The sequence below is a fragment of the Solea senegalensis genome, linkage group LG17, assembly GCF_019176455.1.
Source record: "Solea senegalensis isolate Sse05_10M linkage group LG17, IFAPA_SoseM_1, whole genome shotgun sequence".
NCBI lineage: Eukaryota > Metazoa > Chordata > Actinopteri > Pleuronectiformes > Soleidae > Solea > Solea senegalensis.
The window spans coordinates 14,515,448-14,537,641 of record NC_058037.1 but is presented as its reverse complement, the minus strand read 5'-3'; the positions used below and the strand labels follow the sequence as shown (position 1 = coordinate 14,537,641).

At 39.4% G+C, this 22,194-nt stretch overlaps 2 protein-coding genes across 3 annotated transcripts; one reads left to right on the top strand and one right to left on the bottom strand.

The window, feature by feature from the left end:
• Positions 1-246: 246 nt before the first annotated feature.
• Positions 247-16,204, bottom strand: mia3 (MIA SH3 domain ER export factor 3). 2 transcript variants are annotated; one of them, XM_044049901.1, is made up of 28 exons: positions 15,987-16,204; positions 14,464-14,597; positions 14,283-14,369; positions 11,454-14,187; positions 10,155-10,487; positions 9,788-9,918; positions 6,923-7,054; positions 6,635-6,656; positions 6,451-6,539; positions 6,285-6,362; positions 6,080-6,190; positions 5,918-5,989; positions 5,722-5,826; positions 5,424-5,546; positions 5,247-5,328; positions 5,110-5,162; positions 4,912-5,002; positions 4,629-4,767; positions 4,351-4,513; positions 4,223-4,258; positions 4,033-4,100; positions 3,823-3,908; positions 3,464-3,577; positions 2,796-2,858; positions 2,664-2,710; positions 2,485-2,553; positions 1,179-1,554; positions 247-545 (listed from the first exon to the last, which is right to left on the bottom strand). In XM_044049901.1, exons 1-28 carry the CDS (start codon positions 16,156-16,158, stop codon positions 292-294), a joined length of 5,964 nt encoding a protein of 1,987 aa, XP_043905836.1. In that variant the 5' UTR covers positions 16,159-16,204; the 3' UTR covers positions 247-291. The 2 variants fall into 2 exon arrangements, with proteins under 2 accessions (XP_043905836.1, XP_043905837.1); XM_044049902.1 differs by lacking the exon at positions 2,485-2,553 and having other exon boundaries at positions 15,987-16,203.
• Positions 16,205-17,046: 842 nt separating this feature from the next.
• Positions 17,047-21,920, top strand: taf1a (TATA box binding protein (TBP)-associated factor, RNA polymerase I, A). The gene is made up of 11 exons (XM_044049908.1): positions 17,047-17,201; positions 18,409-18,560; positions 18,729-18,892; positions 18,970-19,083; positions 19,174-19,369; positions 19,670-19,791; positions 20,029-20,187; positions 20,290-20,356; positions 20,454-20,580; positions 20,672-20,823; positions 21,518-21,920. Exons 2-11 carry the CDS (start codon positions 18,446-18,448, stop codon positions 21,589-21,591), a joined length of 1,290 nt encoding a protein of 429 aa, XP_043905843.1. The 5' UTR covers positions 17,047-17,201; positions 18,409-18,445; the 3' UTR covers positions 21,592-21,920.
• The last annotated feature ends 274 nt before the right edge of the window (positions 21,921-22,194 follow it).

The window sequence follows — 22,194 nt, the reverse complement described above, 5'->3', positions numbered from 1 at the left end:
GCTATGAATATTTCTTTAAAAGATAAATGAAAATGGTCTGGATTATAATATATTGTTATTGCACAAAAAGAAAAAATGGTAACTCTTTAAACTTTATTGATTTTAGACGTAATTACTTTAAGGAACATGGTTTCGTATTTTATTAAACACTTTTAATATTTTTTAAATTTCGTAAGTGAAATATGAAAATAATTATGACCTTTGTTTGGACTGGATCAGGTTTGTTAAAGTGATGAGTTTGGGGCGGGGCGTAATGGTCGAGTCCTCTGCTGGAGCTGGTGACGTTTATTTTTAAGGCTGGACCGTGGCTGGTCTTGCTGAGTCCTGAGGAGCCTCCTGCTTCACATGCAGGTCCTGGCCGGAGCTGCTGTGAGTGCCCGCTGAGTTCTGGAGGACATTGGGCGGGACTTGACCATAAGCGTCGCCAGCATATGCCGGTAGGGGATGGACACCTGGGGGCAGGTCCATTGGTGGGAAGGCGTGGTCACGTGGGAAGCGCATGTCAGGAGGGATGGGAGGACGTGGTCCAACAGGCCCACGGAGACCTAAAGAGGAAAAATAAAGGGAAATATTAGAGACGACACATACAAAAATATTTTTCTAAAAATGGCATATAAGGACATGTATAAGGAAAGCCGAAAAATGTGTTAGTAACTACACAGAACTCTGTGATTAACAAGGGAAACGTTGCATTACAGAATCACCTGGATTTATGTTGGTCACACGTTTGCTGTTGGCTTTTCACGGCCATTTTGTCTCGCAGTGGGGGCCTAAAACTTCAACCGGCTTCAACAACTCATGGAAATCACGATGCGTTCTAACCTGCACTTCCTTCATTTTGTGCAAGCAACAAGCTAATCCAATCCTCACGTTACCAGACTGTCTTGTGTTGGCTGTGTGTGTGCCGATAAATTCTCACCAGGCTGTTTGTTTTGATATTATCTTACAATAAAAATAAATTGAAACATGTTTCCATGTAACCGGACTTTATAACTCAATAAAACACAACAGAACTGCATTTAAGACTCTAACAGCTAGTGTTAATTCTTAAAAAAACAACAACAACACTCAAATCAATTAATTATCAAAATAGATTTAGTTATTGATAAATCGTTGCAGTCCTAGTGTACACATACACATAATGTGAATTTTTAGGTTAAGTAAAAAGCTGAACATACCGTGTGGTGGAGGCATCGGTCTATAAAGATGAGACGGAGGGGGACGGAAATTTGGTGGAGGTGGACCTCGGGGATCCATAACATGGCCAGGGCCGAGTCTGGGCGGGAATGCATGTCCATTTGCAGGTCGAGGCCCAAAGTCTCCTCCCATTGGTCCAGGCAGAGGCATTCCTGGATGTCCGTTAACTGGTAATGGAAGAGGAGGTAGGTTTGGGGGCGGAGGACCAGGTGGCAGGTGGTAGGGACCAGGCCGTGGAGGTCTGTAAGGTCCGGGTGGTGGTAGACGTCCAGGAGGGAGTAGTGGGTCATGTGGTGGTACCGGGAGCTTGGAGGCGGACGAGTCCCGGATTGGAGACACTATGAAGGATCCAGGTCCCTGAAGAAATACAGATGAATGCAGTGAATTATGCTGTAGCTTCATGTGACTTCAAAGATGCTTTAAAATGTAAGTCATGCAGTGAAGAAGGTCCACAAACCACACAGTTTAGTCCCAACAGTGCATTTAGCCAAGACATGATCACATGACCAGTAACCACACACCATGATTTCTTGGACGAAAAATAAACCCACTTTCACAAATACTTGACCTTTGACACACATTCTAGCTTAAAAGGTCCAGTGTGTAACATTTAGGTGGATTTATTGGTAGAAATGGAATACGCTACCAATATGTATGTATGATGGCTTTAAAATTGAAAGAGTTTGTCAGTGCTTTCTTCCTGAAACCAGCCAGGAAATATAGTGGGTGACTCAGTGGTTTGGTTGCAAAAAGAACTTTGGCTCATTTCCCCATAGATTTCCATTCTAACTATTTACCGCATGATTTGTAACATCCGTTTGCAGAACACTATTGTGGCACCAGCCACTGTATCTCACGACAAGAGGTCAGATTCTGATGGGCAAAGTCAAAGCCGGTTGTCATTTTCATAGCCTCAGTAAAAGCCTGATAGAGAGGCCGCCATTTTGCTGCACCATGTTTCTACAGCAGCCCGAGCAGACAAACCAGCCAGTGTTTTGAAGCAGAAACTTACAATGCAAATGTGCAAAACAATCCATCATCTTTTCTGCTAAGCGAAGGCCACCATAGTTCTCGTCACACACTGGACCTTAAAATTCAGTCTTGAATGAAAAGAACCTCTGTTTCTCTCAGTGCCGTGACAACATGTGAAACACACTCAGCCCAAAGAGTTAGGACGGCCCCAGTGAAGCAAAGCGCTTTAAAAATCTCTGCCCAGCTTTGGGGCAGAGATGATGGAGTGCATGGACTTCACACCGAGCACCTGGACTGGAAAACCTCAGTACTCACTGGCTCTGGACTCTCTGTGGAGGCCTCAGCCTGAGCCTCTGCTTTAACCTGTGGATCTACTTCTTGTGTCTGTTTTAGAGCAGGGACAATCACAATGGACATGTGGATAGAAACTCTAGGTCTACAGATGGAAGACGAGAAGGTACAGTTAGCATATGTGTGACTAGAAAATGACTTACAGATGTGTCCATGTTGGCGGGTGACGAGCTGCGAGGACCCATCATGTCTGAAAGAACAATAGAAGTGTTAAAAGTTAAAATTAAAAGCAACCGTGAAGCCTTGGAGGTATGCAGATATTACAGCAGACTTACCCATCCCAGGGATGTGTTTATTCTCGGCGTAGCGACCGTGGGGCTCTGACGGTGGTCGAGGCCCTGAGGGGAGAAGAAAACAAGATGTAGTCAAGAACAATAAGAAAGGTTGGCATTGTGTGGAGTTCTTTCCAGGAAATATCCAGTTGTAATACAAGGCAAGAAAAAGGGTGAAAAGAGTGATTATCAGTGGGAGGGGCGAAGACTTGTGAATAAGTTTAAAGGCCATAAAAACTTTCAAATTGAATTCTCTTGTTTGCAACTGCAAACAAATGTTGTAACAAACAGAACAAAATACTGTAATTGATCAAATCATAATGCTTATATATAGGGCTGAAGTGTTTTCAGGGCCTTTATAGACACAAATGGCAAACGTCATTTCATCTGCAAGAACAATATTTTCAAAATGGAAAAATCTTCACATTCAACTAAAAGAAGGAAAAAGCAAGACAAGAAAAAGAGTTGTGGCAGTTGTGGCAGGATAACAAACACACTGGGGAGAAATAAACGGAATAAGAGATGGTTTTAAAGAGCTGAAAAGGACAGAATCAGGAGGGAAAAACAAAACAAAACAGATTATAGGCCAAAGGTTGAAGAAGAGGAGTGATGTCCAACTATGGTTCAAATCAAAAGAGAAAGGGCGGCTGATATAATCCATGGGGACTCACCATACGGGTCAATTCTTCGCCCCACAGGAGCCGACGGAGGGCGCCTAGGGCCCTCGATCATTATTGGAGGGGAAGGTGCTCCCCCACTGACAGGTGAAGGCCCATATGAATCACCTGTTGATATCAAACCAACCATTTATGTCAAAGGAGAAGACACACATCGTCCCAGGTTCTCAGAGAAGGTCAAGTACATTGAAATGAGAAATGCTGAACTGTGATAAAGAATTATTTAGTCATAAATATAATACAAAACACAAAATCAAACGCAGAATATTAGTAGAAAGCAACAGTGTGACACCCAAGGCTCCACAGGATGGGAACTATCCAAAAAAGAAAGCGGCAGAACAGTGTGTGTTTACCTTGGCGAGGACCTGCAGGTTGTCCAGAGTTCGGTCTGAAGAGAGAAGAGCGCCGATCATTCAGCTGCGAGGATAGCACAGTGAGCCTGTGAATGAAAAAAATTTAAATAATTCACACATGAAAGTCAGCTGTGTGAAGCTGAACAATCACACAAAAGTCTCAAACACTGATATCTACAGTGTGTTTTTGGTAATTCTGACAATACTTACTTCTCATGGAGCTTGGACGATTCCAGTTTCTCTTGATTCAACGCTCTCTCTGCGTTGCGAGCGGTCACCTGGAGAGAAATTGAACATAAAAAATGTACATAAAACCATTATATTTAACTTTGTCAACCTCCAATATGGATGTGTTGTATTTAGCGCATATGAACAAACTGTGTCCATCAGTGCAAATTACCCAGTTTGAGTGAGTTTTGTTTTCTTGCTCCTTTATCTAAAACAAAAGGAAAAGCAAAGCAACAAGTCAGTCTTCAGGTACCTAAGACTGAATCATTTCAATATTGAAGAGGGTAACAAGAAGTCTACCTGCTCTTTGTAAACTTCCTCAGTCTTCTTCATCTGCTCCTCCATTTCACTGATGCGCTGCCTTAAAACTTTGACCTGCTCCTCTGCTTCCAGAGCTTTTCCTCCCACCTCAGACAGCATATTCTCTTTGCTGCGTCGCTCCAGCTCCTCCTTGGTTAGTCTCCTATGAAGACACAGAGACAACAGCAATACAGCTTAATCAATATTTTCATCATCGTCGTTGTGACTGGAGCAACTGTGTAAAACACTGATGAATTACTGCAGCAGGCTTCACTTACTGTTGGAGAGCATTTTCCTTTTGATGGTACATTTCAACCATGATTTCATTTTTCTGCTGCAGGATTTTGAACTGGTTCTCCACGTGGCTCTTCTCGCTTTTTAAAGTTGCAATGGCGTGTTCCAGCTCCTGGTGTTGCTCTTTGTAATTAAAAATAAATAAAATACATGTTTCATCAAAGACAGGGAGAGAATTGTATTCAAAAGACATTTGTATGTATTCAAAAAATGTTATATTATATGAAATAATATAACAATAATAATAATAATAATTTCCCAACATACCTTCTAATCCCTTTCTAGACTTTTCTTCATTCAGGAGTTTAGACATGAAGCGATCACGCTCCTCTTCAACGACTGCAAGAGTGGTCTGGACCTGAGAATAAAGCAAACATGACGATTAAGAAAAACAAAACAATAACAGAACAACAGCATTACACAGGTTAATTACAGTGAGTTTTAATTGTTTTTGTGTCGTTTTACCCGAGAAACATCCATCATCTGTTTAATCCTGTTCTTTATGGCTGTTTTCTTATCTGTCAAATACAGAAAAGAATTTGGATTTGGAAATTGTCAAAATTTGGATTAGAATATTTGAAAAAAGTTTGAGTTTGAGTTACCTGCTGCTCCATTGGTTAAAAGTTTGTTGTCACCTTTTTGTGGATCACAAGCATCCAAGTCTGCCAGAAGTTCAGACAGCACCTAAGTTTTTGTGACAGAGACAATAATTTATTGCCGATAAAGGACTGAAATGTACCAAGTAAAATAATGACAGAAAGAAAAAACCCCAGACTGACCTCTACATTGTGATCTTTGAGCACCAACGAATCCTCCAGATCTTTCTGAGACTTATGATAGCTTTTAATCTGCTCGCTCAGCTCCTTGTGTTTGTCCTCCCAGTCCTTAATAGTTACTTTAAGCTGTAAGAAGAAAATAGCATCAAAATGATTCCATTTGATTGAATTTTTATAAGAGTTCTGAATCAACTCTTTTGCAAAAAACAAAATGTCAAATAAGTGAAATGTCTGTACTTGAAAAAACACTGTTTCAGTGTAACAGGTGTATTAAATTGACAAACATATCAGGTTGTCTCACCGTCTTGCTCTCGTCTTTTAGTGCTGAGTATTCTTTTTCAAGACATTTGCGCTGAACATTTCGGGCGTCTTCACGAATCTTGGCCTCATCCAGGAGAGCAGTAGTCTGTGGTAAAAAAATAAATATTTGAATGAGGTTAAAAGCTTAAAATAATCCTCAAATGTAATACACACAACATTGTGAAAGGATGTCAAACCTTAGTGAGTGCATCCTGAATCTTTTTCCTGCTGAGCTGTAGCTTCTCGTTTGCCTTTTCCAGTTTCTCAATCTGTTACACGGAAATATACACATCATGAATTCAGAGAGGATGGATTAAATGATGGGTAAAAAGAGAGGAGGGGAAAAATTCAACAATTACCCTGGTTTCATATTGCATTGAGTTTGCCCGCTCTTCTTCAAGTAATATTGCAAATGTGTTCTTTTCCTCAGCGATCTGCTCATTGCGTGATTGTGCCTCCAAAACTTTACTCTGCAAAAAACATAGACAAACGTCACTTAACGTCCAGATTCAACAAGTTCACTTATTCATTTTTAAAATCTCAATTACCAATAAAAACACTTACCTCCAGGTCTTGCATCCTTTTCACTGAACTACTAACCGTCTCCTTTGATTGCTTTTGGTTTTCCTTGAGTTGCTCAGTCTTTGCGAAAGAAAAAAAACAATTTAAGAAATGATAATTTTATCAAAAGTAGCTCAAAGATGTTTGATAACTTTTACTTCTGGCTCACCTGCTTCTGGAGTTCAGACATCTTTGTGAGAGCATCGTTCTTCTCTTTCACAAGGGCCTGCAATTGCTCTGTGAACCTTTTTTCATCCACTGTTCCAAATTAACATGATTCACACAGTCAGTTTCACATAAATGCAATTGTGTAAATAATTGTGCATGTGTGTGTTGGGGCTTGGGTGACTTACCAAGGTATTCTTTCTTCTTTACCTAAAACGATTTTGAAACAAAATAAGTACATCATATAAACATAGTTTATAACTGTCACTGTATCAATTACGTGTAGCGTGATAGTGAGTAGTGTGCATGTTATCTAGACAGTAATAAATTAATTTGCATTCAAGACAAGGTAGAACAACTAACGATTAAATCTGAGCTAATTCAAATACTTCAAATCATGCATTTTCATTCACTTGGTTGACTGAGAAATTATAACACAAATTTTGAGCACAGACTAGCAATATCACAAAGCTTACCTCAAACACTGTCCTCCAAAAGAAGAGAGCAATGGTTATCACTCCAACTAAAGCAGTGATGACGACTGCTTGCCAAGGACAGCCATACAAGGTTTCTCCTGGTTTCCACTCTTCTGGCAAAAGTGAAATTATCTAGAAAAACAGTCAAAATGTTTAAGAATTTTAGAATCAGAAGGAATGAAAGGTTGGTTAAAGGGTTTAATGGAAAATGCCGATTTATAAGTCACAACAACAGATGGAAGAAAAAAAATTAATGTGATTATATCATGATTAAAACTACATTTAATTATGATATGCCTTGAGATTGAAACAGAAGGCAAAATATATTTAAATTATATACTATAACTATTGAGCTGTGGCGATTAAACGACCTCCAACTATTTTGACAATCGATTTAAGTTAAGTGTTTTCTCAAATTCTACAGCTTCTTAAATGTTAAGCTTTTCTGGTTTAATTGCACCATATAACAAAAAATAATCATCACAACTGCATGTGCTTGTCTTGTGGACGAAAGACATTTGATAAAATCATAATTTCAAGGTTTAGGAAACACCAATCAACATTTTTGATTGGTGCAACAAAAGTTGCAGCCCTAATAACAATAAGACACTTCATCAACGCTGCAAACTCTGACTGCAACATTTACATACTGAGATATTGTGTATTCATTAGCTTGCATCTAAAGGATTACTGATTGATTACTGTATTCCCACCACCAAGCAGACTGTTCACCAAGATATCAGTGCATAAAACAACAATGTCCTGCATACACCAAACTATGTCCTCATGCCACAACCAGGGCAGCGCTTTAATCTAATTGATAGAATAAAACACAGGAACAGCTTTAAAAGAACAAGAAAGACTGAACTAACCAGCCCATTAAAATATATTTCCTGCCACGATCACAATCATTACAACAGCCAACAAGTATTAAGGAGGTGCTACGACACAGGAAAACAACAATTTCTGCATTCATCTACTGCTTTGTCATCAAGACACCCAAGATTCACAACTACAGACCAGATGTGTATACAGTTTAATCTGTCATTAAATGTTTGCAGTCAAAACACTCAAATATTAAAACCCAAGTCAGATGAAATCATGACAACACTGAGGCACTGAAGAATGATATATTTACAGTGCAGTCATGAACTCTGTGCACAGCTCCAACCACAAAGAAACCTTTGAACTGAACATGTGGCAAAGCAGGCTGCAACAAACACAAATAAATTGTAAGACACCATAAGCATTGGGGATTGACACGTTGTCGTTAACCTTTTTTTCAGTTAGTTGAACAACACCGAATTGTTTAATCCAATGTGCACAATTTGACTGTTTTAAGTACTTTTGTTTGCATCATTGCATTAAATGTACTACACAATTAATTATTATGAGTTGTAGCAAAAGTGTTATTTCAAAGTCTACGTTTCAATATAGCAAAGACACGAAGATGTTGTTTATTGGTAATAAAACTAATCTACACAGAAACTAAATACTTAACAAATTACTGACAGGCAATTTTAGAGAGATATACAAGAGATGAACACATAGAAAAAAAGCTAAGTAAATCGGTAATAATAAGTCCAGTAATTCAGATGAAATCACAATTACAATCCATGTGTATCAGCCATATTCAGCCAAGCTGATTAACACGTCAGCAGACCACTTTAGCATAATAAACACTCTGGGGCTAAATTAGCTCCGGTTTCCCACTTACATGTTGTAGTTGCTTTATGTAGAACACGTAAAAGTAATCCAGCTCCATTACAGGTTGGGGCGATGCGTCGATATCCATTTCTTCAAGTATTTGATACAAAAACGGAACTAGCCCGAATAACGTTATGCTAGTTTGACAGGATACTAGCCAGCTTGATAGCCTGTAGCACGCTAGCTATCCCAAAATGTAAACCACTGTTGGGTTAAGGACAGAGTAACGCAAGATGAGTGGAAAATACAAACAAAAACATCGACAACGTGTGGTAGTCGAAATCGGTGGTAAATATAACGTGTTGGCAACAACAGCCGGCGAACTGAAATTCAAGACTTGCCGTCGAATCCCATCAACTGTCAACAGCAAGCCGGAGACCTTAGCTTAGCTAAAGCCTATACTGCGTGAGCAACGACGTGAGAAGGAGAAGCGATTGTAAGGCTGCATTGATTCCAGAGTTCGTTGTACGTGTTCCGTTTAAGTCTCATAATGACGCACCAGTCCACTCCGAATCGATTGAAGAGCCACTGGCAGCGCTAGTGACCGCTCACAACTGGCTGTGATGAACCGGTGGATTGTACTTCAGCCCCCAGTCAACAAAACAAGTGTGGCGTTCAGGAAACATCGGAAATACCGTGCTGTTCCCGAACAAACCTTCCTACGTACTTAAACGGGATTATCCAGATGTCTGAGGCACTTGGGCTTTGCTCTTCCTTTCTACTTAAAAAAACAACATATTTTTTTTGTAGTCTGTGATTAACAACGGAACCAGGGTGTCAAACACTAGTTGATAGCTCAAATACATATTGTAGGTACATTTGATTTAAGAAACTGTTTTGCAGGAGTTTTGTTTACTTCTTAAGCTACTTAGAACTACACTAGGAACACGCAAGTAGAGGAAGTGTCCCCACCGAGGTCATTGCACTCCCATATCTCACAAGAATCACAAAAAAACAATGATCAAAATCGAATACTTTCTTCCTTGGGTCACAACCCCAGACATTTCCCTCCAAATATGTCCCTTCACATACAGGCAAACACTGCCACTAATATTACCTCCTCGAGTCTGTCACGAACAACCACTAGTTTAAGCATTTTTCTGCATTTCTAATTCTATGGATTGATTGAAACTTTGCAGTATAATTCCTCTGACTTACCACGATGGTCCAATCTGCAATTTTACTTTTGATCATGGAAAGGATGCAGCCCATGTGAACAACTCCAGCTGAGAATAATCCCACTTCTACTTCATGAACTTCAGACACTGATTCCATGGAGTCCAAAGATTCTGGAGAAACACATTTGACTTATTTGTACATTTTAGACAAAAGGAAAATTCAGGTCTGGTTGTCTCATACTCCAAGACAGAAATCTGGCCCTGGGATTGAACTATCTATTTTTAGCATTATGTTAATATAACAAGTCGAACATACTCAAAACAATTTGACATCATTATACCACAAATAGTGTGGATTTTGCCTTTAACAAAAAATATTCTTCACTCATGCAATTTATAATACCAACCTGAAAGTGAGTGCTCCACCTCAACGCCAAGGCCCACATCTAAAGGTTTTTCCAGAGTGGCTTGTGGGACCTTCTGTATCTCATCTGTTTCACTGAATCCCATCTTATTTTCCTTGTTTTTATTAAAATGTCCACTGTCCTCTTCCACACTGACATCTGGTCCAGGGTGTACTTCATCCTGAACTACCTCTTCCTCCTCCTCTTTCGTCTCTGTTGGCTTTTCCTCATCTGTTATTGTGGTGTTGTCTTCACTTTCTGTCTCAGGGATGACATCAACTTCGTCTCCTTCAACAATGTGGGGCATTTCTTCGTTAGCCCTTAATTCATCCTTACCTAGAATGCAAATATTGAAAAGTAAAATTGGTTTTGCAGGAAACTTGGAAATATGTAGGTTAACAATGGATTTATTTGAGCAGAATTCATTTGTATGCTTGTTTAGAATTCAACATAGAATGAGATGTGTGGTGTATTTGCAAAGATGGAAGCCTGTAAAAGAACACTGAAATCTAAGTTTAGCAACATCTTGAACAGTCACCGTCTGCAGCCAACCTCCAGTAAAAGTAATCTGTAATTGACCTATAAATTCATGTTGTGTAGGTCAATAACTGATTCACGCGAGTTGGACTTTTCAAATTAATATTTTCTACTTTGTGATTACATATGAAGACAGTTGCCTCTCAGAGTGTGTGTATCGAGTCCCTTTTCACATTGTGTACTACATTCTGCCCAAGGTTATCTAATTACAAACACAGGTGAAATGTCAGGCACAGAACACTGTGCATATGGTTGTATCAAATGGCTGACACTAGATATTAACTGCCACACTATGGGAGGCCACTTGTTCAATTTTGCAGTCAGTTAATGCACTCAAATAGATGATGTCGAATTTCATTTCAGACATTTTTTCTTAAGTCCAAAAGGGTCAGGTGTCAAACTAAGTAGTCCAATCACCTTCACTGACTTCACAACCAGACATATATGGCTTGTGTATCTTGTTGTTCTAGCAGAGGCTGCAGTTCACTCTTGGCAGGGATGTGAAATCTTATTCCAAATGGTCACTGAGGACAGTTTCGGTTGCCAGGTGTGAACTGCAATTACTTCAATATGGATGAGGACACAACCTGGATATATGAGTAAACAAGATGTTGGACTGATAGGAAATCTAAATTGGCTTTCGAGTAATAAGGTCGCACAAAATACCTGACCCATATTAACTGTTAAAATAGAATATAAAAATCAGGCGCAACCATTAAAAAGAGTCAAACAGTGATATAAATGATTAAAAAAATTCCAACCTACCCTGATCAATATTAGAATGATTTACTGTTGTTAAAGGTGTGCTGTCACTGGCTGTTGAGTACTTCTGACGCAGACTGAATGCAAACTCCTGGAAGTCGTCCAGTATTTGTGTCTCCTCATCCAAACTGCTTGCGTCCACATGGTCGTAGTCCCGCTTCATGTTATGGCTGTCCAGCATCTTCTCGACCTCATCTAAGATGGTGTTTTCCGAGGCTTCCAGGATGCCCTCGAGTGCAGTTTCAATTTCTTGCGTCGTGCCACTGTGTAATAGACGGGTCGACTGCAACTCTACGTCAAGATCAGAGAACATGGCCTCCAATTTGTAGAGATTTTTCAGACCCAGAAGCCTTTGGATCCTTTCCATGCCTTCTGCTGTGAAGTGGTCTCGCAGCAGAGTAAGTCTCATCACGCTATCACTATATTCGGGCTCCAGACTTGACACAGTGGGCTGGGTTTCAGTTTCAAGAGCAGGTATGTCAGGGTCTGTATTATTTGATTGTGAGTACAAAAGTGCATTTTCATCTTCAAGTAATTCATCTTTCTTTAGATTGTTTTCTTCCACAAGCTCTGTATCTTTCTCCTCCTCTATATGTGGTTCATCATGAATCTTTGGACCCACAACATAAGAATCGGTCATTAAATTGTCACTTGCTTGATCAGACAGGTGGTCCTCTAATGTCTCTTTGTCATCTTGAACATCTAAATCGTTTCCATGCTCCTCTTTAGAAAATGTTTCCTGATGTGGTTCAGTTTCTGTACCAACTAATACAGAATCTGTCACAGTCTTGTTTTCTTCAAATTCATTGTCTAAATCCTCTCTATTGTCCATTGGAATGCTACTCTCCTCTATATCTGCATTGTCATCATTGACTTCTGAATCTTCATATAACTCCCCTTCTTCTTCATGCTCTACAGGTTTAGCTGTTTCAAGATGGTCTTCAGGAACATTCTCTTTTGGATATTCAGTTGTTAGCGGTTCTCCTTCTATTTCGTCTTCATCTTCCTCTGAACTAAAATCTAGTGACATCCTCCCTCCCCCAGTGACGACTGAAAAAACCTTATCTCCAATGGATGTCCACATGTTCTTCTCCTCAGGTGCTGGAGTGTTTGTGGCTTCTTCAGAGAAAGACAATAACAGAGTGTCTTTGATGGCATCAACATTTTCCTCGGGGAGATTGTCGACATCTTTGTTGTCCTTCTCTTCATATGGTGTAACCTTCTTAGTGACATCTTCATTCGTTATGACTGCATCAAAAGTTGTTCCAAGGGTAGTTTTTAACTCAGGCATTTGTGGTGTTGTCCAAATGTTCTTCTCCTCTGCTGTTTGTGATGTATGATCATGTGTTTCTGGATGAGCCTCATGCTGTGCAGGGGAATCTGATGCTGGAGTGTTGGTGGCTTCTTCAGAGAAAGACAACAATGGAGTGTCTTTTATGACATCAGTGTTTTCCTCAGGGAGATTTTCCACATCTTCGCTTTCATCCTCATCAAATGGTGTAACCTTCTTAGTGACATCTTCCTCAGTAATGACTGCATCAAAAGTTGTTCCAATAGTTGTTTTTGTCTCAGGCATTTGTGGTGTTTTCCACATGTTCTTCTCCTCTGCTGTATGTAGTGTATCATCCTGTGTTTTTGTAGGGGAATCAAATGTTGTTTCTAGGGCTTCTTCAGAGAAAGACAATAATGGCGTGCCCTTTATGACATCAACATCGTCTTCAGGGAGATTGTCCACATCTTTGCTTTCCTCCTCTTCATATGGTGTAACTTTATTAGTGACATCGTCATTAGTTATGACTGCGTCATAAGTAGTTCCAAAAGTAGTTTTCAACTCAGGGATTTGTGGTGTTGTCCACATGTTCTTCTCCTCTGCTGTATGTAGTGTATCATCCTGTGTTTTTGTAGGGGAATCAAATGTTGTTTCTAGGGCTTCTTCAGAGAAAGACAATAATGGCGTGCCCTTTATGACATCAACATCGTCTTCAGGGAGATTGTCCACATCTTTGCTTTCCTCCTCTTCATATGGTGTAACTTTATTAGTGACATCGTCATTAGTTATGACTGCGTCATAAGTAGTTCCAAAAGTAGTTTTCAACTCAGGGATTTGTGGTGTTGTCCACACATTCTTCTCCTCTGCTGATTGTAGTGTATCATCCTGTGTTTCTGGAGGAGCCTCATGCTGAGTAGGGGAATCAGATACTGGGGTGTTTGTGGGTTTTTCAGAGAAAGACAATAACGGAGTGTTTAGGACATCAGCATCGTCTTCAGGGTGATTTTCCGCATCTTTGCTTTCCTCCTCTTCATATGGTGTAACTTTATTAGTGACATCCTCATCAGTCACGACTGCATCAAAAGTTGTTCCAATAGTAGTTTCCATCTCTGGAATTGGACTTCCTTTAGAAGTTAAAACAGTTTCATTTTCTGAAGCAAACTCCTCTTCTTTCCCCCCAGAATCAGATATAACTGAGGAATCTGACTGCACTGCCTCTACAGAAGGTGATTCAGTTTCTTCATCAAGTTCAGGTAACAAGACATTTTGATCATTTGGGATATAATCAAGATCCTCTGAGGTGACTTGATGCAGTGTTTCTTTCTCATTGTCCTCTGCCACTTGGATGTGGTCAGGGGTTTCATTGTTTTCACTATCATTCTCCTTTTCTGACGTGCCTAAGAGAAAATCTATGTCATAATTGTTAAACTTATCAAATCCAGTGTCAAAACACACAAAATCGGTTTCCTGGAAAAAAGCAGACACAAAAATATGCATTAGAATACATTTTTACTGTTTAACAGCCCAAATGAACTCAATTATTTAGTGATGTATTTTCATACCTCTGTTGGAACTTCTAACTCTTTGTCAGTATATCGGTGGTTAACTGCAATAAGATCACTTGGGAAATAGCCAAAGTTACTTCCAACCTATAAACACAAACAAAAAAGGAACATATTAAGGATCAACAACTCAGATATGATTCAGAACTGCTTGACTTAAGAAATTGTAACTTGTACTTACACTTCCAGCCCACATATCAGCCCTTCTACCTGCTAGTTTGTAGTACACATAGATAGTTTCTGATTTCTTAAATGACAAGAATCGACAATCTGGTCCTGCGAAATCTTGCACTGCTTTCCCCCGACACAGAAGCACTGAGAGAGAAGAAAAGTTATACCCAAAAGTTAAAACCGGCAGACAGATGCACACATAATATTGTAGGTTGCAACAGGTTAGTTTCATTACTATTTTGTTATTTCATCAACAATTATGATGAACATTTGGTCCATGTATTATCAGAGAAAAATACGACTCAAGATTTTGCTAAGACACACCGACATGTCTCCACTTGTCTAAACACCACTACAAATCCCAAAAGCATTTGATGTTATGTAAAAACAAACCAAACCAAACAAGAATGTATATTTCAAAAAGCTGTAACCAATGTACCTTCCAACATTCTTAAAACTGATTAAATTGAGTGATAGCTTATCAAAATGAATTTGGGATTGTTATCAGCTCTGACACTGCTCTTTCAAACACAAAATGACAATAAACTCATGTGAGTTGAGGTAATAATTACTTGATTATTGGTCACTTACTAAGTCTTAACACTTAAGGCCAACAATCATTTTGAGGTTTTGTGAAAACCGATCAACATTTTACATAATTTTAGGATTTTTTTTTAAATACAACTAATCAAGAAAAACTAGACACATAAAATTATACTGAAAATAATTGCTAGTTGCAGCCCTCGTGATGGTAAACAAGAGGTGTCTAAATTACATATCACTGCTTGTAATTAGACAATAAATACAAACCTTTAAATGACATTTGCTCATTTTACTTACTGCATCATCTAATAAAGACTGCTCGAATGTGAAACCAACTTTACCTGGTGATATGACACCCGTGTGGCATGTTTCTTTTCACACAAACACTTTACGTTGTAAGGTTCAGGAATTGTATCCCCTTGGGCCAAGTTGTTAAAACGTTGCAACGTCAACTGGAATGTAAACACAGAGCTAGCGGGACAGCTTTTGACTTTTATTATTTTAAGAGTTTGCTACGCTAAGAGCAAAGTCTAATTGATTCTGTGTGTCAAGTAACATCGTGAGATTAAAGAAATGTAACAACCAAAGCTAATGGAGCTAGCAACCGAGCTACCACCGTTACCTACGTTTTTTTACATTTACATTAGCACACAAACCGACCGGTGGCTAATTAGCCGCTAACACCAGCCCCCACTATCCATGTAGCAAAGGCAGGCCCAAGCCACCAGGCAACCAGCCAACACAGGCTGCGTTTGAGCAATAATAATATTCCCTGGCAATTACTAATTACAGCTTGTCTTGTTAAATACGAGCAGCGCACAGGTACACAGCATCACAACAGCGGCATCATGTTATCTAAGTCGCCACATATCGACCGGCAACAGGTCAGGAGATAAGGCGCAGTTTATGGCTAGCTGTATTAGGATGAGGGGGGAGATGCATCCTTGGAAGTCCTGGTGAGCTTTTTTACAACAAGCCAGAAAAACTTACTGCTGCACTCCTCATCGGCGCATCTTTTAAGGTCGGAAAACCTTTTCTCCAAGGCCGCGGTTGAAATAAAATTAAATAAAAGTAATAAAAAGCCTTGTCGGTAAAAGTGTTTTGCTGCCATGCTGGCAATTTTTGTTGATGGTGTCGGTTTCAGCAGCTGGAGCTGGAGCATGAGCAGTGGGTAAGAGGAGCCGACACGTCAGCACATGAGATCCGGCTGGGTGTAGTTCATCAGGCACGGATGTTCTGATGGTGAAAATAGGAAATAGCAGTAAGAATATGACATTTTTTGTTTATTTGACAGACAAATGCTGTAAAACCGGCGCCAATGCAACACTCCTTACTCCAAATTGGGCACTTTGAAAACCATGAAGCTTCTTTTTTTCACGTTGTTGCTTTAAATCTCAACATGGTAAACCCATGCATCCCACGGGATTTACACCACAAATCACTGTATGTATTAACATTACACAAGTTATGACAGTATTAAGTAAGTACATTTAATATTAACATTTCCACAGATAAAATCACATAAAAGTGTATGAAAACATAAAAATATAACATTAAATAGATACAAGATTCAAATAAAATAAACAATTAAAATCGAAAAGAAATATGTTGAATAAAAAGGTAAGAACATACGTTTATGCAATGGACTATGGGAACTTAAAAATATTCAGATCCCCACAATAACACACATCGTAATGGCGTCAGATCAGCATAAACATACAGCCAGTTTCATTAAGTATTTATCTAATTTGAATGCTTAAAAATTACAATTTTGTATCATATTATTTTCTTCGGATAATTATTACTTTTTTTAATTTTACATAATAGTAATGTAATAATGGTCATAATAACAGTAATCATACTGATAATAACAACAGCAATGATAATTGCCTCTACTTCTTCTGCAGGCTGTAAACTGCGCGGTGTAATGCTGCCCCCTACAGTTCGAAGTTCTTCTCGCATTTAGAAGTTGTCCACAGGCCACGCCTCTTCCGACTAAATGAACCAATAAACGCATAGCCTTTCCCTGCACTTCCTTGGTCACCGATCACACAACACGGACGTTACAGGATGAACATGTGGTGTGTTCCGCACACAGTCTATATACTATTTTAAAAACAATTGAGTCATTATCTGAGAAACCTCTGCGTATTTTATTTATACACTTACCCGATCTGTCGTTGGCACATTCGGCTAACAAAACAGGTAGGAGCCCATCTAACGTTTGTATCTATTAGCCGAGCCTGCAGCTTACTTGTCTCATAGTATATAATTATCTGATATAGATGCGTATCTGTAGGCAGCCATGTTATGTTTATGTGAAACTAAGCTACCAACGCTTTGCTACAACTTTATTACAAATTAATTAGCCATTGCTAACTACCAGCACCAGTTAAAAATGTCAAAAAGCAGGTATTTATGTGAGCAGTGAAATACAATATAGTGGTTGCATGTTCTAGGTTCAGTTCATTTAAAGTGTGTATATTAAAAAAATAATAAAATTCAAGGCACTTGAAAGTTTTTGAAAATCACCCTAATTAAACACGGGACAATTGAAAGTGCCTGGATTTTGTGCAGAAAGAAGTTAAGTTGACATTTAGGTAAATGTCTATCTCCGCCGATTATTTGAGATTCCATGCAGAACAATATGCAAAACAAAGAACTTTAAGCAAGAGAGAACAAATGATATGATGCCCGGGACATGCACATTCCAGACAGATCTCTGTCTCACCAAAGAAAATTGCAAGATCCAAGGACAATTGCTTGTTCAGATACAGAGCATACTGCAAGTGAATAAAAGTGGACGCCATGGGCAAAGTGACTCTTACAAGTTGCCCTCCCATCTTAAGCTGTGTTAGCACATTTGATCCCTAAATTTGAGGGAACTGGTCCTTCAAAAGTACTTGAATTAGATGTCAACCAAGGTGTAGGAACACTGATTTCAGTTGTATGTACTAGTATTTTCCACACTTTTCACTTTGAGGACCCATGTCTTTAAAATGGCTAACTACAGTGACTGAAATTCACAATATAAATGTCAAGAGCAAATTTGTGCAAACTAAAAAAGCTTCTTACTATGTTTACTGCCATATCTGCAACACCTAAAATCATTTTGAATAGGTGAACCAAACATTCCCAAGAGCTATACTGTATGATTGACAAATTAATCACAGTACCAATTCTTATTAACAAAGAGTTATTATTATTTTTTTGCTGGCCCAAAATAATAATCTCCAACAACACAATGCATATGTGGGTTCTGGCTCAGTCCCTGAGAATGGCTGATACATTTTAAATGTTGTCAGCGTGAGATGTAAATCTCTGCAAGATGTTTACTAATGTAAAAATCAGACCTTTTACTGCAGCTACCTTCAAAGTTTTGCAAGACAAAGTGTGTTTTTTGTTCCTGAAGGTGAAAGTCATACATTACACTGATTGCTGTACCGAGTATGGATGACATTGATAGAGAGCTGGAGTCTCTTCAGGACTCGGATGACAACAGTGACATCTGTGCTAAAGGACAGAAAAAACCCAGGCTTTCTCTGGGTAATCCCATGCCTAGTGGTGAGTTATACTCCTCTCACATACTTAAAAGTTCTGTTCACAACATAGACCAGTTAAATGTTGTATATTGTTATATATGTTTGGCTTTGATCCGATGCAATTACTCCATTTACATTACAAGAGAGGACTGAGAAGGAACAGAATGTTCAGCTATGTTTATACTTTCAGAGACATCAAGGGAAACGGGGTTTCATCGGAGTACTCGGGTCTGTCTGGAGCACATCAGAGAAGCTATGCTGCACCATAGATGGCAAGAGGCAGCAGAATATATGGCATTTTACCCCCAAATGTTAGAAGACCTAGATGAAGGCTCCACACCTAAGTATAAAGAGGTCTGTGTGTAATTTAGTTCAAGGAGGTACTGATATGCATGTTTGCCATTCACATGACATTAGCCCCGTCTTTGTAGATTATTTGGAGACTCAGCACCGAGATCCTTCACCATCACCCCAACTCAACCCTGGAGGATTACAACAACATCTATGAACGAATGAAACATGCAGGAGTTAAGCATTACCTGATGGTACGTTATTTACGGTACATCTGCTCATGGCACAGTTTTCACACACAGTTTTTTTTATTGTCGTTGACACCCGTCACTTCGCATTGTCAGATCAGTCTGGAACATGTTTTCCACCTGCTGCTCCACGGTCACATCGAAGATGCAAAGCTTCAGTTTTCTGCCTGTGGGAGTTGGAGGTATGGGAACAACGTGGCTCAGTATCAGGCGACTAAACTGATCCAAGCTTACAGGAGTTTGCTGGATTATGTCACCTGGTGCGACAAAAAGCGTACACACTCCTACACTGGTAAGGCAATACACAGCTCAACACCCTCACACATCTTGGCATCTATTATTGATTTGTATCACTTACACTCGACCAAGGCAATGTTTCATGTAATGTTATACTGCCACCTAGAGGGCAGATCCAGAACCTTATAGTGGACTATGTTTGGAAAATTGTACTTGTCTGTGTGCATTCTTTTTGCCCTCAAGTGTGTTTTTGTATTGTTTTCATCAAAATAGTTTACTCCTCTTTTTGTTTATTTGTTTACTTATTAGGATGTTGTTTTTTTTGTTGTTTTGATTTTTGGCTGATTATTTTCAGTCGATCAAGACGACAGTGTCAGCCGAGAGATGAGTAACTACTTCAGACATGCATCTGCGAATCTTAAGGAGATTGTGAAATACCCCGGTGTCTGGGATCCCTTCATACTGAGTTACGTTGAGGTAAACATACAGTATTTCCCCAACTGTCTGATGAACTAAAAATGAGTACATTCGACATGTTTTGCATTAATCATCTCATGTGAGTCAACAACAGGAGGGTTTAGCCCAAAAACAATGCTACTATACGTTTTGACAATCTCACACTGCTGTGAATGAACATGTCGAGAAATTAGCTTTTTGCCAAATGATGTTATCATGTTGTAATTCCGCCTCACTGTACTTCTTTCTTCCTCACAGATGCTGGAGTTCTATGAGGATTACGACACGGCTTTGAAGGTCCTGAATGACTACGCCTATGACAACAGCTTTCCACCCAATCCCAACGCCCACGTCTATCTGTACCAGTACTTAAAGCGGCGCGATGCTTCAAGAAAGAGACTGGCGAAAGTGTTGAAGGTGCAAATTAAAATGAATGTCAATATATTTATTTAAATAATCACAGGAGAAACTGCACATTTCTGCTTGTATCTTTTAAAACTGTACTTACTTGTGCTTCAGATCCTCCATGCGTTGGTCCCAAGCCATGAGTTGATGTTGGAGTACAGTTCGCTCCTGCTTCAGTCTGGTAAAATCAGATTCAAATTCAAAGAACTCTTATCAGTTAATTCATTTTTAAGAATGTTATCATCTGATTGGATCCATTATTTGTATTTCCCCTTTAGAGAAAAAAACTGACGTCCAAAAGGCTTTAGGAATCGTTTTGGACATGTTGGACTTTGCCTGCTGGAGAAACAACCTGGACGCGTGGAAGCGCTTAAAGGCCGTCATTCAGCAATTACAGTGTACAGAGTACGTAAACTAATGTTTGTGTAACTGGAGGTTCTGATTAAATATTTAACGGATGTTGTTAACGCCTGTTCTTGTGTGTATTAATACACAGAGAGAACTGGAAGACGCTTGTCCTTGACACAATGTCTGGAAGGAAAGACTGGTGGCCAGCGCTGCATTTTACAAGCTTCCATGCCAGCAAAGACTCCGTAAACCCAGAGCTGATGGAGGTGAAAGCATCGCTGAAGAAAGTCCTCTGTCCAGGTAACCGGACCTTGCATTTTGACAAAAGTAGTATTTATAACGTGCATAAAATATGATCAGCTTCTTATTAAAAATCCAATTGGTTAAATAGCCACAAAATATTGGCAGGTATTTTATTAGCTTCTGTGGTTCATGATGTTTTTTTAAACTCTTTATTTAGTTTTGTTTGTTGACAAAAGAACAACGGAAGAGGAAAAGAGAAAAAGTCAAACGTAATTTTCTCCATTGTGTAAATCTCTTCCGTAATGTCCATCCATTGCCTTAATTCGAGGGCATCAGTTTTTAACCAATTCCTGGTAATGGCCCTCTTAGTAGCCACATTCATTATTTTGAAGAGGCACCCATCTTCTTTCAATCCCAGATAAAGAACCCCGAGGGTCCCTGGGAACCTTAATAATTTAAGATGCTCTCCAAAAGTCTAATGTCATCTCCAGAAAGGTTTTAGTAGTAGTTGTTGCAGTAGCACCATAAGATATGAGAGTGATTGGCTCCACTGCCTCCAATCTGTTCACTTTAAATTTTGAGGTGTGACAAAGAAATTCTGGAACTGTGGCTCACAAATAGATTTGTCTTTGTTGGTTAGTGAGATATTTTGAGATCCACACAGGTTCTAACATTTTTGCCTCTGTACATAAGACACTGAGATGCGATAGACCTCTTTAATGTCAGTTCATCGATTTCTCTCTTTCTATAGATACACTTCTGAAGTACACTGCTGAAGGAGGAACCAGTAAAGAGTGGACATTAGGAGGGAAGAGGAAGCACTGAGTGTTGCTGAAGTAATGACAAAGAAAGGACAAACTCATAATGGACAAGAACCTTCAAATATCTGCTCTTCACATGAAGGGGATTTCTTTCTTTTTTTGTGTGTGTTTCCAAAGGCAGAAATTAACACACATTATTGTGAAATAATTATGTAAGGTCATTATAGCTGTGAAAATATGTATATAACCATGAGTTTTATCATGAAGGCACGAGCTGCGTCGTCCACTGTGTGGAGCTGTTGATCTGTGTGTCTTCAGTGAGCAGCTGCGGGACATGTGATCACCTGATTTTTGACAGAAACTGAAAATTATACAGCTCTGTATCTACATATACATTTTGCTCCTGTGGTTTCTTCTATAAACATATTTACAGCGAGCCGAGCTGAGTCTCGCTCTGCCCTCAGCTGACCTCTGACCTTCAGAATGGAAGGGTTTTAAGGTCATTAGTGAGTGAGCTCCACACACAGAGCCTGAGGAGTTTTTCCTCTGTGCCATGTCAGAAGAGTCAACACAGATCCTTCATCAACATAACTTACATTGGTTTAAGTCAGTGGGACAGAGGCGGTTGCTGCTAATAGTAGGGCTGTGTAATGTCAAGAATATGGAC

Bases quoted from the DNA above. Each gene is read 5' to 3' on its own strand.
- mia3 (XM_044049901.1), bottom strand. From the start codon at position 16,158: ATGCTCCAGCTCCAGCTGCTGAAACCGACACCATCAACAAAAATTGCC. The intron at 5,547-5,721 runs GTGAGACAACCT...TTCTTCTTACAG, and splicing joins TAAAAGACGAGAGCAAGACG to CTTAAAGTAACTATTAAGGA. The intron at 1,555-2,484 runs GTGAGTACTGAG...GTATTTCTTCAG, and splicing joins CCACAGAGAGTCCAGAGCCA to GGACCTGGATCCTTCATAGT.
- taf1a (XM_044049908.1), top strand. From the start codon at position 18,446: ATGGATGACATTGATAGAGAGCTGGAGTCTCTTCAGGACTCGGATGAC. The intron at 20,357-20,453 runs GTAAAATCAGAT...TTTCCCCTTTAG, and splicing joins TTCGCTCCTGCTTCAGTCTG to AGAAAAAAACTGACGTCCAA. The intron at 20,581-20,671 runs GTACGTAAACTA...ATTAATACACAG, and splicing joins CAGCAATTACAGTGTACAGA to AGAGAACTGGAAGACGCTTG.